Raw genomic sequence first — 18,317 nt, 5'->3', positions numbered from 1 at the left:
AAAGCTGTTCATATGCACATCCTTTAAAATTATTAGTGAATTTACTAAACGAATTAATGTATTTTGCATTGTTGTTCTCACAGAGCATTGAAAGAATAGCAAGGAGATGGATTTCTGCCTTTTTAAAGACTGCCTCTATTCCAAATTTGTTGCCCATTACACAAAATAGTTAGTTTACATGTGCAGATAACATGTCCCAGGTTCTCTTTCTCCTTGGGTAAATGTTGTCCTGTGTTTGGCAGATGCTTTGAGTTCGTTCTTGCTCTATGAGTGAACAAGTAACTAGTGTCTTCAAATTTGTTCTGAGGCACTCTGGGGATCCTCAAGATCATTCCAAGGCATCTGCAGGGTCCTCCCTTTTCCTACTTCATGCTTGTGTGAGGCTGGATTTTAGTCATGCATTTCAACCGAAACAATATATTACAGCAAATGGAATGTAGAGGCAGATATAAAATCAATATCTTTTCTATTAAGCTATATCCCATTTCAGAATTTTTAAAGAGATTTTCTTAAATGTAAAATACCACTTTTCCTCACCAAGAATTTTGTTGTTAATGATGTTGTTTGGAAAAGAGTGTTCATTAAAATAATATGTTGCTTGTATTAATCTATAATAGCTGCTAATTCATTTTTCATTAATGAAGAAATTGTAATGCCACATAAATTTGGATCACATCTGAAGATACAAATTTGTTTTAACAAACCTAACCTTAGGGTTTTGTTTGGGGCCATAAACCTCAGATACTTGGACATAATAACATTTCAATTTTATTCCTAGTTCTGGGTGTTTACTTTTAAAAAGCACTTCTTTCAATTCTGTTTATCCCTTTCCCCCTTCTTTCTCAGGTTTGTTTAAGCATCTTAAATACATGGCATGGAAGACCAGAAGAGAAGTGGAATCCCCAGACCTCAAGCTTTTTGCAAGTAAACAAATTTCTCTTACAGTTTCACTTAGAAAATAAAGAACCATCCATGTTTAAGAACATTTTTTTTAGTGACCAAGAATAAACATAGTAAACCATAAAAATAAAAATGGAGATTGATAGAAAGTACATATGAAATAGCTTATAGGTAAGCAATTAGTACAATGGAATTATATCTCATTTGGAGTTGAGATTCTTAAGTTAGGACATTAAAAATTTCTTTTTGTCAAAATTCCCTGGTTAAAAAAAATCCCTGACCTGCCCTAAAGTACCCTCAGGTGCAACAGGATCAGATAAGTCAGATTAGCGTCTCCCATCTCTGGCCAGTCCCTACTGGCTCAAACTCAGGTGAGTAGAATTTAGTAACTGCTAGTATTACATATCTCTCCACCCATGATGATTCTTCTGTAATCTCGTTAATAATGGGACTCATCTGAGATTTAGAAGTACTGTCCAGGAATTCATATATCTTGAGATTTACCATTCTTGTTTGGCAGAGCACTTAACACATGTATTTCATAGGCTTGAAATTTTTTAGGTTAATTTTCACAAGCCATTGGACTACATAAAATAAAATGTTCTATATTAATACTATCCCATCAAACCTTTTTTGGCCAGTGCTTTATCTTACTAGTTCAGCGTTCCAACGAAGAGACAGACGTATTAATGACAGGAATTAACTATGTTGCTTGATTCTTAAGGTAACAGAAACAAATTGCTGTTGCTGCATAATAGTTTAAACTCCACATGTACAGTTTAGTGTTTATTTTAAGAAAGACAACCATAAATTATCCCTAGGTAAGCCTATTAAAGTTAACCTACCTTGAAAGGAGATTCTTTTCCTAATTCTTATTTTGTATTTGATAAAAGAGATAGGAAAGATCATTCTTTAGGATGTGACTCTTTTAGATTTTCTGAAAAGACCTTGCAGCATTCCCATGAATTAAAGAAATAGTACTGTAATATAAGTTTTTTTCCTTTTGCTAATTCGGAGATCCCAGAAAAAAAGATTACATGATTCATTCAAAGTTTCTAAAGTTATTAGAATATTTCTCCAAGTACCTGCTTCTTCATTTTAGAAATGATTATGTAGGGGGAGGTATAAATTAGGAGTTTTAGATTAGCAGCTACAAACTACTATATATAAAATAGCTAAGCAATAGGTTCCCACTGTATAGTGCAAGGATCTATATTCATTATCTTGTAGTAATCTATAATGGAAAAGAATATGAAAATTATATATATATTCACTTTTGCTGTATACCAGAAACTAGTGCAACATAGTAAATCAATAGAACTTCAATTAAAAATGATAAAAAAGTGTTCAAATGTTCAAAAAGTTTAAAATATTTTTCTACATGTATGTTACTCTTTCAATAGAAGCTGTTTTTATGATGAGTTCTAATCTGAAAGGAAACTAAGAGATAGCCCATTTTTAATGAAGTAAATTAGACTTACACCTGAGAATTGGAATCAATTTTTGAATTTTTTGTTGAGTTTATGTAGTTTCAAAAATACATTTACAATTAATCTTCAGGTTTTTTTAGTCTAAAATTATATTTGCTGGGACTTCCCTGGAGTCTAGTGGTTAACATTATGGTTGCAGTGCTGGGAGCACAGCTTCAATCCCTGACTGGGGGACTGCAGTCACATAGGCCATGGGACATGGCCCAAAAGAAAAGAAAGAAATTGTTTTTCCTTTTAACTTTCTTATTTCCTGTAATTCAAATATATACCAAAAATCCTGGGAGATAACAAAGCTTACTCGGAAGCATTTAAATTTTACAGCTTTGGAAACTTGCTACCCTCACATAAATTACTGTCTCCTCTGTGTTTTCCCTTTAGGGCTTTTTGTCATATACGTAGTTCACATAGTTATAATTAACATAGTAGATAATTATTTGTGTACCTCTGTGTTCACTTAACATTAGAGCATATGGATCTTTCTAGCTTATATTTTTATAAAATCTAATTGCTATGTAATAATCTTTTGCATTCTTATATAATTGAACTGTTTCTCCATTTTTCACTTTCACTTTCATTATTTCCCTTTTACGGATAATACCATTATTATATCACCCTCCCTATACTTTAGATGGCTTACTAAATATCGATTTCCAGATCTGTGACAAAATTGACTTGAGCAAGAGCAAGAGAGGCTATACATTTTTCGTGGCAAGAATGAATAGCCTTGTCTTCTCCAGAACTTAGGGGAAACTTTCAGTCTTTCCCCAATGAGTGTGTTCATAGCTGTGGGTTTTTCATAAATATCCTTCATCATGTTGAGGACATTCCCTTCTACTCCTATGTCCTTGAGCATTTTTATCATGAACAGATGCTGGATTTTGTCAAATGCTTTTTGTATCTGTTGAAATGATTGTGTTATTTTTATTTTTTATTCTATTAAATGTATTATTATTTAATGAATCAATCTTGCTTTCCTGGGATAAAGCTTAGTTAGTCGGTCATGATGTGTGATCCTTTTTGTATGTTCAATTCAGTTCAGTCGCTCAGTCGTGTCTGACTGTTTGCGACCCCATGAATTGCAGCACGCCAGGCCTCCCTGTCCATCACCAACTCCCAGAGTCTACCCAAACCCATGTCCATTGAGTCAGTGATGCAATCCAGCCATCTTATCCTCTGTCATCCCCTTCTCCTCCTGCCCTCAATTTTTCCCAGCATCAGGGTCTTTTCAAATGAATCAGCTCTTTACATCAGGTGGCCAAAGTATTGGAGTTTCAGCTTCAACATCAGGCCTTCCAATGAACACCCAGGACTGATGTCCTTTAGGATGGACTGGTTGGATCTCCTTGCAGTTAAAGGGACTCTCAAGAGTCTTCTCCAAGGCCACAGTTCAAGAACATCAGTTCTTTGGCGTGCAGCTTTTTTTATAGTCCAAATCTCACATCCATACATGACTACTGGGAAAACCATAGCCTTGACTAGACGGACCTTTGCTGACAAAGTAATGTCTCTGCTTTTTTAATATGCTGTCTAGGTTGGTCATAACTTTCCTTCCAAGGAGTCTTTTAATTTTGTATATAATTGGATTCAATTCACTATTTTTTCCCCCCCTTTTCTTTCTGTCTGTGTCAGGTAGCTTGTGGGATCTTAGATTCCCACCAGGTGTTGAACCTCAACCCAGGCATTGAAGGCGCTGGTCCTAAGCACTGAACTGCCAGGGAAAGTCCCAGTTTGCTAGCATTTTGCTTGAGGATTTTTTGAACCCATATTTCTAAGAAACATTGGTTTGTAGTGTTTCTTTTGTGTGTGATACTGCTTTATAAACAAGAAATAAATGCTTCTAGGCAGGAATGCATTGCCCCTGTTCTTTGTTAGAAACTTTCTTCAGAGGCAGACTACAGAGCCTTAGGAAAAAGTAATTTTTTTAATTTAGATTTGGGGACCCACAATTACTGTTTTACTCTTTTGTTTGTACCCATAAAAGTATTTTGCCAGATTAAAAATCGTCCACAAAAACTTCTGAAGATTATATGCAATTTAAAAGATTTCCAAAATATTTGGAACAGTGACAGACATTATTGGAATTGCTTAGTCTCTTTGTAATGAGACTCTCAAAAGAACATTTTATTTGTGTAAAAATAAAAAATTTTGTAGTGTTGTCATAGGTCTCATACCCAGCAGTAACCTAGTAATAGTCTTGATTATTTGCATAATTTAAGGTCAAAAGTCATATTGTTCATTAGAACTATCATCAAGAATTACTACATTTTGTCAGTAACACCAAATTTTACAGTTGTTTATGTGACTGGTTCTTAATGTTGCTATAATATACCTAAAATATATATTAATGTCTTATAAATAACTTGTTACAGTTGGATTTTAATAAAGATGTCGTGCAAGGGTAAACATACTTAATGTCACATAATCAACCATTCATAAACCTGTGTATAATATAATAATGTATAAATCCTAACATTTTTCTTAAAATTAAAAGTTCTAGAAATCACTTGCTGATTATAGTCCTACCCAGTAGCAGCATAATTTTCTGTAGAGGAGGGTACTTGCTATCTTGAAAAGCTAAAGCATTTTAACTAAGACTTGTTTCTTTCCATTATCCTAAACATGTTATTTCATATAATATAGTTTCTTGTTACAGATTAATATTTTGGATTGTATAGTCTGTACTTTGCTGTGTTTGAAATATCTGTAATAAATTTTTTTAACTTAACAGACTAAGTCAAAGAATTAAATCTTCTGACATGATATAGTTTGAAAATAAAATCACTGATAGAAGTCAAGGTTGCTGACTGGTTGATGGCCTAATAGCAGATGCTACAGCAAGGTTAAAATTTTTGCTTGACACAGTTGATGCAAGGAAGCTCTTATATGATTCTTGATTTAGTCAGCCTCTGAGTAAATTATAATGAGAACATCTTGCTATTTTGTGGATACTAACATAAAGCTAAAGAGGAGAGGGACAGTAAATTCAGCCTATGAATAAAAGATTTTTTTTTTTTACTCTTTATGAAAATATCAGAGGACTGACCAAAAATCAGTGAACTTACACTATGGAATGAAAATATATTGTTTATTATTAGGTTAACTTTAGTATAATTTATGTACATAATATGGTATCTAGTAGATGTTTTTCTGCTAATTAATGACTCATTCTAAGAAAGCGCTTGACCAAATGTAGCTATGATGAATATTGGGTTTTTTTGGTTTGCTTGTTTTTTGGTTTAATCCAGGAAGCTCTTAAGTTTTGTTGATCAAAATGGAGCTCATGCTGACTCCTTTTTGTGTACCCATAAGTTAAAATATATTGTTTTTAGAGTAAGAGTGATTTTGTTTTGTGTTTTGCTGTCTTCTGGATGCATGGTGTCATTTTTACTCCAAGAAAGAATAGCTATTGTGTATCAATTACACTTACTTATGAGTCCTGCTGTTTTACACCCCTTGACACCTTCTTTAGTTCTCACAGTTGCAGGTATGGTTTCTGTTTTACAGATGACCAAAAGAAGGATTCTGAGGGGATGAAGTTATTCTGCCTGTCTTGGTCTCTCTTACTTCATAACATAGTGTTTCTCAGAGTTAGATAAGTCATTAATTTCAAATATTGAAAATCAAACCCTTTTAAAAAAGAGAAATTCTTCTTCTCAAGGATTTATTTACTGGTTTTTCATGGGAGTGTTTTTTGGGCTACAGTAAAGTGTGCTGTGAAATAAAATGAGTAAATCTGTCAGATAATTCAAGACCCCAGAAATTCCAAAAAATGAATATTTTGACTCCTAAATAGCTTGGCTCACTGAAGAAAAATGAAGCAGCATTTATGTAATCTCCTAAAAGATATATGTTAAAAAACATGAATAGAAGATGCCCATTAAAAGTAGATTATGCTATAATCTAGCATAAAAGACCACATGTTATCAATTACTCCTTGAATTTAATTCCAGAAATATTGATCTCTGCTAACGTGTTATAAAATGCAAATGTTATAATTCAGTTTTTTAGCAGAAAATGTTATACTCAAGTTTATATCTCTAGTTTTATATCTCTAGTTTTCTTTGTTCTATACACAAAACATCTATTTTTTCATTTCCTTTATTAGTTTAGCTGTTTTAAAAAACCAAATGTGGTATGAATCTGAAGTAGTTTATAAATTGTTTGAATCCCCAGCTGCCTGAGTTTATAAAACCATATTTTGCCTCAAAGAATGTGAGGTTAAGTAAGTAACTGAATCCTATGTTACAAAATTTCTTTCTCTGCTTTTGTAGAAAATGAGGATATACCCTACTTATATAAGAGGAAGGTTATTTAAAAGGGAAGAGGAAAGGAAATAATAAATATCCCCTGGAAGATTATTTCAGAAGTATCAGATTTGAGTTGAGGGGAAGTATATAGCCAAGGGAAATCACTTTCCTTCAGCAATATATTTAGTTTCAGTAAGTTTAAAAATTAGGAGATCTTTGCCTTGAAATTAATACACATTAAATTTTTTGTCTATAGTTGACCTTGACCTCAATAATATGGTTACCTGAGGTCATATTTCACCTTATTTATTCATAGGTCATATTTCAGGTTCAGGTTTCCAATTTTTAACAGTTTTTAAGAAAATCTATCCCTTTTCTAAGGTGCATATCCTTGACTTTGCTTAATCATCTTTCCTAATGAAAATGTTTTTAATCCTTTTTAATTTATGAAGTGGGCAGATTGTAGCTAATATTTTCCTGCCTTCAAAGATTTCATATTAGCTAGTTATATATTAGCAAGCAGTACTATATTAATAAGAATGACCTCTCAGTATTGATTATATCTAGAAAAACAAACCTGGTGTATAAGTAGGGGATCAGAGGCTGTCTTAGAAACATATCGTCTTGCCAGTGAAGGGTCTAGTAAGATTTTTGTGATACTGTGAAAGTCAATTTTCCTTGGAATTGAAGTAGAGACTGCCTCATGTAGTTTTCCTTACGAGTGAGTATTGTTAAGAGTACATTGTTGGCGCCATGCTCTTTAAGGACAATTTGAGCAAAATGATGTCTAAATTGATAGGAGATGTTTATAAGCAAGTGTTTTTTCAGTAGTTTTAGGAAATAGGATCTTCAAGCCTATTTTTCTTTTTCAAGGATTCAGGAATGTAAAACACATGATATATAAACATTATATAAGATTCTGCTGTACCTTTGCTTTAATGAAGTACTTTAGTGTCAGTTATTAACATCGACTTTATGGTGATAAAATTATGTGGAAGCACTTACTCAAAGGGACTCCTCGTTGATGGAGCAAGGTATTAATTCACTGGTAGTAGAAATGTCCTGTCGTAACTGTTTTTTGTTTCTTTGTTTGTCAGGTGTTGGTGTCTGTTCAGTCCCTTATATTAGTAGCGGAGCCTTATTTTAATGAACCAGGATATGAACGGTCTAGAGGCACTCCCAGTGGCACACAGAGTTCTCGAGAATATGACGGAAACATTCGACAAGCAACGGTTAAGTGGGCAATGCTAGAACAAATCAGAAACCCTTCACCATGTTTTAAAGAAGTATGTTTAATAAAATTAATGAAATACTTTTTTAAAGCACTATAGAATATAGTTTATTAGTATTATGCTTGCATTTATATTTAGAGTATCTGTGCTGTAATTGTCTTTAATCATTAAAAATCAGTAGTAGTATAGTACAGATGAATTTTTTAAACCATTATTTCCTAAAAGACATCTGACTATGTTTTTGGACAGTTAGAGGTTAAGATATTTTTCTTGGAAAAGGAGATGGCAACCCATTCCTATATTCTTGCCTGGGAAATCCCATGGACAGAGAAGCCTGATGGGCTACTGTCCATGGCGTGGCAAAGAGTTGAACATGACTTAGCAGCTGAACAGCAGCAGCAGCAAGATACTTATCTAGTTATCTTGCAGATAGAAACTTTGCGCTTATACTCATATCTGTGAGTTAGCATTGAAGAAAAAGATAGTTTATTTTCTTTAGGAAAAAGTTGGATTACTTTCTGAAATCTGTCTTGATACTGTGACATGCTTTTATTCTACCACATCCTGAAGTGTGGCTCTTTTCCTGGGCTTAGTTACCTTTCTTTAGTCTGCCTAAAATATGATTTTATTTTTCACTTGTCATATCAGATTACTTTATCATATCTTAACACTATAACTTTGTCATGAAACATTTTTGTTCTTCAATTGTACTAGAAACCATGACACTTTAGAGGAAAAACTGGCATATTTACCTGACAGAAAATTGATCTTTAATATCTTTAAAGATATTTAAAATCTTTAAAGATCCTGTAATATTTTTAAATTGATCATTAATTTTGTTAAGCAAATATTGTATTATTACTATGTAGCTATATATTCAAAGTTAACAAGTGGCATCATTGAATCTATTGAAGGAGTGTAAAAAACGTTTCTTCCTTTTTTTATTACTAAATGAATTTGCACTTTGAATGACAAAGTTGGGTATTTTATTTTTTAAAGGCTTGTATTCAAGGCTGTGGATAATTATTACTTTTCCTAATATAGGAGATACAAACATGCATTTCTTTATGCTCTTACGCATAGTGTTCTGTCCCTTTTCAAACTTGGATTACTTATATTAAGCAACTCATTTTGCAACCAGTTATCTAGGTATTGCACTAAGGTACTCTGAACTCAAGGAAAAATGAAACTCATTTCCTGCCCATGAAGAACTTAACATTCCTCCTGTTTGTATCATAAACTAATTTCTCAGTGTCCTTAAGATTCAAATAATGTATCCAGATATATAAACTACTTGACAGGTCTACTAGAGTATATAATAACCACCTCAAACCTAAACACTGTAAAACTGCACTTTGATTCTCCCTTTCATCTTTCAGCAAAAGCACCATTTAAACTCCAGACTGTAGCCACTTGTAGCTTCGTTCTTTTACTCACGTACCACATTCAGTCTATTCACTGAATCTTGTTCTGTGCTTATCGTGGCTCTTCATGTTAGGTTGTTTCTTACTCATTTTGTATCCTTGTATGCATTCCCAGGCTTTCCTAATGACTTTTCCATTGCAGGTATTGTCTTTTCTTAGGGGAGACAAGCTCATTGAGCAGTGTAGTAAGTAGCTCACTCACAGTACAGAATAGTAATTCCCAAATGACCTATTTTCTAGTTTGAATTTGTCAAAAACATACTTTTGCTATATACACAGAAATTTTGCTCAGTTTTCCAAAGAGAGAAATTAAAAAAATTGAAATGTAAAGTATGTCTATCACATGGAGATAAGCTTCATAAAATAAAATCTTGTTCATAAGTTAACCAGAAGGCAAAATTAACAGTGCCTGTTTTAGGGTAAGGTTCTGATTTTTATGCAAATACCAATGATTTAGAATCTCTTTACCCATCCAGATGTTGTTTGAGTTCTCTTTGAAAGATAGAAATTGACAGTTTTTCTGTTTTCAGTACTTTTTGTCCTAGTTATTCATTTATTTACATTTACTTCTGATCCTGTTGTGTTCTAGATATCTTAACGTTCTCTGGGTAAGATTAACTAATGAAGTGTCTGAGTGGGATAGGACATTATTTTTTGCTCTAGAACCTGGCTGTTTCAACACACATCATCTGATGCCATAATCCTGATTCTTCCCTGTTATTAATAATAATGTACAGTTCACCACACTGAGTTCTCTGGAGACCAAAAAAAAAAAAATTGCCGTATCTTTTAAATTTTATTTCTTTGTAACGCCACATATGTTGTCTTTTAAATTCTGACCTGATCACCTTTTGTCCTCTGGCGTGGTTTACTCTTAAGGTTATACATAAACACTTTTACTTGAAAAGAGTTGAGATCATGGCCCAGTGTGAGGAGTGGATTGCTGACATCCAGCAGTACAGCAGTGATAAGCGGGTTGGCAGGACCATGTCTCACCATGCAGCAGCTCTCAAGGTGAGTAAGCCTCCCTCACAGAAGCCTTGCTGGTGGCTTTAAAAGAAGAGATGTGTGTTCCCTGACAGAACTATGACCATTAGCAAGAAACAGTAAATGTATTAAGTTCAGAGGCACCCTAAAGGTCTACAGAAAAGATACATTCCTTTTGACAGTGAATTGACAGTTCCTAAAATTAAAAGTGAGTATAGGAAGTGAGCCAGCAGAGCTCCGTGGAGTTGTATGGAGACGGGGAGACGCTGTGCCCTGTGTTCCTCTGTCCCTCTTCCTTTGCAGGATTTTGTTACTTGGAGTAGTGAGGGAGACCGTAGAGCCCCTGACAGCTGGTTGGTGTCGTAGTTAGTGTCTGTGATAGAAACCTGTTTGGGAGGAAGTGAGCTGTTGTTTCCAACTTGGGTGTTCACAGAATGGAAATGTAGAACATGATGGTTTGGGAGTGAGTGAGTTTTTTTCTTTTTTTTTTTTTTTTTTTGTGGGAATCATAGCTTCAACAGCCACTCTTTCTTCCCTGCCTTGGGATATCTGCTCGCCTCTGTTCCTTTTATCCTCCATTGATTACAGTTATCTCTACTGGCTCCTTTCCTTCTAACTTTAAAAGTATCTTCACTTAAAATGATTAGATGATGATGATGATAAGGGTTTATTAGTTTTTTATTGGTGAATTTTTAAAATATTCCTGTTTTTTCTGGTTACACACAGAAATATTTATGAATGTAAAACCATGTGATATCTGAGGCTTGCTTCAAAATAAAATGAGAAAAGTGGTAGGAATATAGATGAAGGAAAACTAGCCATGAGTTGATAAGTGTTGAAGTAGACTCATGGGAGTTTTATTTTATATTCTGCCTACTTCTGTGTATGTTTGAGATTTTCCATTTGATATAAAAACCTTTAAAAAGAAAACTGTTTCTTCTTAACATCTGCATCTTCCTAAGATAGTTTTATCTTGCCCCATTTATAAAAATGTTTTTGCCTTTTTCTACCAAACTAGAGCTGTTAACACGTTTGCCTTTCTTTTTAAATGACCCTCTCACCAAAGAGCATTTTGCAGTTGAATTTCCATTCTGTGAAAGTTATCAACTCTTGTGGTTCTCAAAGCCAGTGACCCTGGCTTCCCGTCTACAGACCTCATCCCCCCTTGAGGCCTTTACAGATGTTGCTTTTCACCTGCTGTGCTGGCTCACTTCCATTCAGTTTTCATCTTAAATTTTGCTTCATGGAACCTGCCTTGACTTTTAAATTGGATGATTTCAGTGCAATCTCTTGTAACACCATACCTGCCTATTAAAAACACTCATAACACTGATCTAATGTTTGTGTTTTCCCCTATACTTTTCATCGGTGGACTGTCCTTCCACTTGTTTTTTCTAGTGCAAACTTTTAAAAGTTGTCTGCTCTTAGCATTCTCAAAATTATATTACTGGCATATTACTTGGATATCCTGTCTTTCTAACTTTCTGTATTTACTTACTTTTAAACACTTTTCTCTGTCTTAAAATCTTCAGATGATATTTATATCCCCCTTCATCTAGTAAACCTATCTGTTCAGTGCTGGGTCCTGTCAGTGCTGCCTTCATGCAGGAATTTCTCTCCTCATTTTCCTCTTCAGTGCTCATAGCTCAGTCTTCCTCTCCTCTCATTCCCACCGTTACAGTTTTTTCTATAGTACATAACCAGATCGACGTCTTCCCAAGTGTGTTTAGATATGTCTTTCCCTGACACAAAAACTCAATGGCTAAATTCCAGCGTCTTTGGCTTTGTTACTTCAGTTGGTATCTTGCTTTTATCTCAGATTCTCTTTGTCTTTTTTTTCTGTATCATCCTGATTTAAAAATCTCTAGTTCTGAATCAGCCTACATTTTTATCATCTGAGATATACTTTTGCTGCTGAATGCTAATTGAGAAAAGTACGCAGCTGTTCTGTTTAATTTCACAATAAAGGCATAGTATTCCCACCTTAACTGGGCCTCCATAATTGTCAGTTTTGTTTTTTCTTTAGTTAATGTTTTCTCCTATTGTTCATGGTAGAAGGGAAATTGGGGCTAGAAAAATTTTCAGTTGCCAGTATGTAAACGTACTTTGAAGCCTTACAAATGGCTGCAAATGTATAGTTGTCTTATCTTGCTTATTTATGTAAACTTCCAACCAAAATGTAGGCTCTTTTAAGTCAAAGATCATGTAGTTGGTCCTCCATATCCACAGGGAATTAGTTCCAAGATCCCCTGCAAATACCAAGATCCACAGATGCTCAAGTCCCTTAGAGAAAATGCATTGTATAGTCGGTCTCTGTCCAGCTCTATCTTCCTTATTTTACTCATTGCTTTTTACATTATTACTGTTGAACACAGTGCCTTGTTCTGTGAATGTTGGTTAATTTCCAGCGTCAGCTATTGACATTCCTAATTTTCAAAGTTCTTGGTGTGAGATTTGAGATCCTTTGTCTCCCACTAGAAAGTTATAAACTAAAGTTTAATGCTTGTAAACAACCAACCACTCTCTGTTAACATGTCTATCAGTTCAGTAGTTCAGTCGCTCAGTCGTGTCCGACTCTTGGCGACCCCATGAATCGCAGCACGCCAGACCTCCCTGTCCATCATGATCTCCCGGAGTTCACTCAGACTCACGTCCATCGAGTCGGTGATGCCATCCAGACATCTCATCCTCTGTCTTCCCCTTCTCCTCCTGCCCCCAATCCCTCCCAGCATCAGAGTCTTTTCCAATGAGTCAACACTTTGCATGAGGTGGCCAAAGTACTGGAGTTTCAGCTTCAGCATCATTCCTTTCAAAGAAATCCCAGGGTTGATCTCCTTCAGAATGGACTGGTTGGATCTCCTTGCAGTCCAAGGGACTCTCAAGAGTTTTCTCCAACACCACAGTTCAAAAGCATCAATTCTTCGGCGCTCAGCCTTCTTCACAGTCCAACTCTCACATCCATACATGACCACAGGAAAAACCATAGCCTTGACTAGACGGACCTTAGTCGGCAAAGTAATGTCTCAGCTTTTGAATATGCTTTTCCAGGTTGGTCATAACTTTTCTTCCAAGGAGTAAGCGTCTTTTAATTTCATGGCTGCAGTCACCATCTGCAGTGATTTTGGAGCCCAAAAAATAAAGTCTGACACTGTTTCCACTGTTTCCCCATCTATTTCCCATGAAGTGATGGAAACGGATGCTGTGATCTCCATTTTCTGAATGTTGAGCTTTAAGCCAACTTTTTCACTCTCCTCTTTCACTTCCATCAAGAGGCTTTTTAGCTCCTCTTCACTTTCTGCCATAAGGGTGGTGTCATCTGCATATCTGAGGTGATTGATATTTCTCCCGGCAATCTTGATTCCAGCTTGTGTTTCTTCCAGTCCAGCGTTTCTCATGATGTACTCTGCATAGAAGTTAAATAACCAGGGTGACAATATACAGCCTTGACGTACTCCTTTTCCTATTTAGAACCAGTCTGTTGTTCCATGTCCAGTTCTAATTGTTGCTTCCTGACCTGCATACCGATTTCTCAAGAGGCAGGTTAGGTGGTCTGGTATTCCCATCTCTTGAAGAATTTTCCAGTTTCTTGTGATCCACACAGTCAAAGGCTTTGGCATAGTCAATAAAGCAGAAATCGATGTGTTTCTGGAACTCTCTTGCTTTTTCCATGATCCAGCGGATTCTGGCAATTTGATCTCTGGTTCCTCTGCCTTTTCTAAAACCAGCTTGAACATCAGGGAGTTCACGGTTCGCGTATTGCTGAAGTCTGGCTTGGAGAATTTTGAGCATTACTTCACTAGCATGTGAGATGAGTGCAATTGTGCAGTAGTTTGAGCATTCTTTGGCATTGCCTCTCTTTGGAATTGGAATGAAAACTGACCTTTTCCAGTCCTGTGGCCACTGCTGAGTTTTCCAAATGTGCTGGCATATTGAATGCAGCACTTTCACAGTATCATCTTTCAGGATTTGAAACAGCTCAACTGGAATTCCATCACCTCCACTAGCTTTGTTCGTAGTGATGCTTTCTAAGGCCCACTTGACTTCACATTCCAAGATGTCTGGCTCTAGATTAGTGATCACATCATCATGATTATCTGGGTCGTGAAGATCTTTTTTGTACCTTTCTTCCATGTATTCTTGCCACCTCTTCTTAATATCTTCTGCTTCTATTAGGTCCATACCATTTCTGTCCTTTATCGAGCCCATCTTTGCATGAAATGTTCCCTTGGTATCTCTGATTTTCTTGAAGAGATCTCTAGTCTTTCCCATTCTGTTCTTTTCCTCTATTTCTTTGCACTGATCGCTGAAGAAGGCTTTCTTATCTCCTTGCTATTCTTTGGAACTCTGCATTCAGATGCTTATATCTTTCCTTTTCTCCTTGGCTTTTCGCCTCTATTCTTTTCACAGCTATTTGTAAGACCTCCCCAGACAGCCATTTTGCTTTTTTGCATTTCTTTTCCATGGGGATGGTCTTGATCCCTGTCTCCTGTACAATGTCACAAACCTCATTCCATAATTCATCAGGCACTCTATCTATCAGATCTAGGCCCTTAAATGTATTTCTCACTTCCACTGTATAATCATAAGGGATTTGATGTAGGTCATACCTGAATGGTCTAGCGGTTTTCCCTACTTTCTTCAATTTAAGTCTGAATTTGGTAATAAGGAGTTCCTGATCTGAGCCACAGTGAGCTCCTGGTCTTGTTTTTGTTGACTGTATAGAGCTTCTCCATCTTTGGCTGCACAGAATATAATCAATCTGATTTCGGTGTTGACCATCTGGTGATGTCCACGTGTAGAGTCTTCTCTCGTGTTGTTGGAAGAGGGTGTTTGCTATGACCAGTGCATTTTCTTGGCAAAACTGTATTAGTTTTTGCCCTGCTTCATTCCACATTCCGAGGCCAAATTTGCCTGTTACTCCAGGTGTTTCTTGACTTCCTATTTTTACATTCCAGTCCCCTATAATGAAAAGGACATCTATTTGGGGTGTTAGTTCTAAAAGGTCTTGTAGGTCTTCATAAAACCTTTCAACTTCAGCTTCTTCAGCCTTACTGGTTGGGGCATAGACTTGGATAACTGTGATATTGAATGGTTTGCCTTGGTGATGAAGAGAGATCATTCTTTCGTTTTTGAGTTTGCACCCAAGTACTGCATTTCGGACTCCTTTGTTGACCATGAAAATGGCAGTATAGGTAATACAGAGTTAGGTACTCTCTCTAGATCTTTTTTCATTTGTTTACATTTTCAAAAATTCTGATGATGAAATTATTTCTAAGGTGTATTCCAATCATGGTATGAGGTAATGAGTATGAAACATTTCAAGTGTTCTGTATAAGGCCTAGTACCTGAGAAATACTGTTTTCATTTATTAAAATAGCAGTGGGTTTATTTTAATTTATGGACTGCTTTTCTCAAAAATTTTTAAGTCAGAGGCAGCATGTATTACAAGTCTAGATATTCTCTTTAACTTAAAACTATATATTGCAAATGACTGGTGTCCTCTAAGCCATTAATAATGCAGTTTCTTTTACGGAGGTTGGGGCATTGGTAGAGTCTGTGGTCATGCTACTCAGGTACTCAGGGCTTATCAGCAACATCAGATATTTTGAGATAGAGATTTGTGCCAGTTTTGTTCACTTGCCTGTTAGAGTAGCTAGCTTAAGGAAGATCCACAATAAATATTGGTAGACCCAATTCTTTGGATTTGTTTTAAACTCGTTTCCTCCCTTCAGTGATATTGTGCTAATCCTAGCGTTTGCAATTCTAACATCACTCCTTCACCCCTGCACAGCGTCACACTGCTCAGCTCCGAGAAGAGCTGCTCAAACTTCCCTGTCCTGAAGGCTTGGACCCTGATGCCGATGATTCCTCGGAGATGTGCAGTGCCACAGCTGGTGCTGAGGAGACTCTAATGCATGATCAGGTCAAACCTAGCAGCAGTAAAGAACTCCCCAGTGACTTCAAATTATGAGCTGCGTTGACTTGGACATCATAGACACAAAGGCTTTGAAGCACAAGCCAAATATGTCAATATTTGTATGTAAGAAACTAATTATGTAATAGGTAATGAAACTGAAACTATACTACACCCTTAAGGAGATCCAGTTTAATTCAAGGTGATCTTTTATTTACCTGTACAAGAGTGTAAACTTTTGTGTGCTTTTATTTTTCAATTGTGAGAACCACTGATTGGTATGTTCAACAAATTTGTGTATACAAAGAAATGGAGAAATCACTGATTATATAAGGGAAACTACCTTAGGAAAGAATGTTTACTGAATGTTTGTTTTCTTTTTTTTACTGTAGAGTGAAGGGTTGTTAACAAAGAATATATATTGGTCATTCTTACAACTACTATTTAAAGTCAGCAACTTTTCACTGAATTTGATAGATTTTATGTTTGGCCATATCTTCATGCTCATATTTGATTTCTGAAGACCTCCTCCATACACTTCAATAAAAGTTAAATGGACATACCCCCTCTTTTTTGATTTACTGGTACATTTTTTAAATGATAAATCTGCCATAAAATGCATTATAGCCGAAGACTTGCACTTGTATGGATGAATTTATTACATTCAACGTATTTAATTTTATGCTTTCTAAAATTCTAAGATGCAGAAAAATAAATGAACATGATTTTATTATATGCCAATATTTGGGCCTGTGAATGTATCTGTTATTTGAATTTAAGTCTATGAAAAAGAATGGTCAATTTGAAAAGTCACTCTAAACTGAATTTTCCTTAAAGGGCTCCTGTCTTCCTGGACTATCTGATTTTATTACTAACATCACATGTATGTATGAAACACTGAGGCTCTGTAGAGCAGAGAGGATGGACCTCTCTGGTGCTGTACTTGCCATATAGGCTTATTTTCATGCAAATTCTTCTTAGAGCCAAATAAATAAAGACTTAGGTGTATTAGTATGTCTTGTTTCTAAAACAGTTTGCGATGGTGTGAAATAACTATTTCTACAAGGAATTGGACATTTTCAAGAGCTACTCATGGGAAAGGAAAGGATATATATATATACATATATATATATTTTTTTTAGACCAGTTATCACAAAGGAAAACCTAAAATGATTCTTGACGGTGTCTATACAAAAAAACTGGCCTGTGAGAACCGTGAATCTGGAGCTGACCAGGAGGAGAAGCTGTATCCTGAACAGTGAGTTCATCTGTGAAGGAACAGGAAAAGTAGGGATCGTGATACTCTCACAACAAGCACCAGAGCTCCGTAAAGTGAATGAAGTGTGTGACCAGGAAATCAGAATTTCCAAAACACCTAACTTTAGGTCTAGTGAGTTACACCAAGCATGACAGAATCGAGTTAGTTTATGAGAAAGAAGAGTCATCAAGTTAGTTTACGAGAAAGAAGAGTCATTTAAATGTTACCTGCAGACATGCTAGCTTATATCTCAGAATAAAATTATCAGTGATAAGTGATAAAAGGACAGTCATCAATCCTCTAGGCTCTTTTTTTTTTTTTTTTTTTGGTCTGTTATGGTCCTGTCAGGGACAGATAATAAAAGCTTCTATCCAAGTATTTGTTTACCTCCAATTTTGGAGTTTATTTTTGATTATTAAAATAAGTAAGTGAATAAGTGAAAGTTGCTCAGTTGTGTCCGACTCTTTGCGACCCCATGGATTATAGCCTACCAAGTTCTCTCCATGGAATTCTCCAGGCAAGAATACTGGAGCGGGTAGCCATTCTCTTCTCCAGGGGATCTTCCCAACCCAGGGATTGAACCCACGTCTCCCACATCACAGGTGACTTTTTTACCAGGTGAGCCACAAGGACGGCCCAATCGAGTAGGGTAATTTTCCCCATTTCACTCCATTAGTCCTCAGAAAGCTTTATAAAAGCAAACAGTGTCAGTACTATAAGTTCCAATTCATGTTTTTGTAAAACCCAAGGCCTAACATCTGAATTGGAGACTTTAGTCTATTTTGGTTCCAACTGGAATCTAGACTTTCTGCCAACACATGTTTGAGCATTCACTTTGTAGGTTCCTGCACTCGAGGATTAAATG

General features: G+C 35.8%; 1 protein-coding gene across 2 annotated transcripts in view; it reads left to right on the top strand.

The window, feature by feature from the left end:
• Window positions 1-17,075, top strand: part of BIRC6 (baculoviral IAP repeat containing 6) — a 209,743-nt gene extending 192,668 nt beyond the window's left edge. For both annotated transcript variants that reach the window (XM_068979018.1, XM_068979011.1), the window contains exons 71-74: window positions 847-924; window positions 7,735-7,923; window positions 10,173-10,307; window positions 16,072-17,075. In XM_068979018.1, coding sequence (XP_068835119.1) covers window positions 847-924; window positions 7,735-7,923; window positions 10,173-10,307; window positions 16,072-16,251 — 582 coding nt within the window. In that variant the 3' untranslated portion in view covers window positions 16,252-17,075. The remainder of the gene's footprint in view (window positions 1-846; window positions 925-7,734; window positions 7,924-10,172; window positions 10,308-16,071) is intronic.
• Window positions 17,076-18,317: the final 1,242 nt, after the last annotated feature.

Source organism: Capricornis sumatraensis, chromosome 1 (genome assembly GCF_032405125.1).
Source record: "Capricornis sumatraensis isolate serow.1 chromosome 1, serow.2, whole genome shotgun sequence".
Classification (NCBI taxonomy): Eukaryota; Metazoa; Chordata; class Mammalia; order Artiodactyla; family Bovidae; genus Capricornis; species Capricornis sumatraensis.
This window is presented reverse-complemented; position numbering and strand designations above follow the sequence as displayed.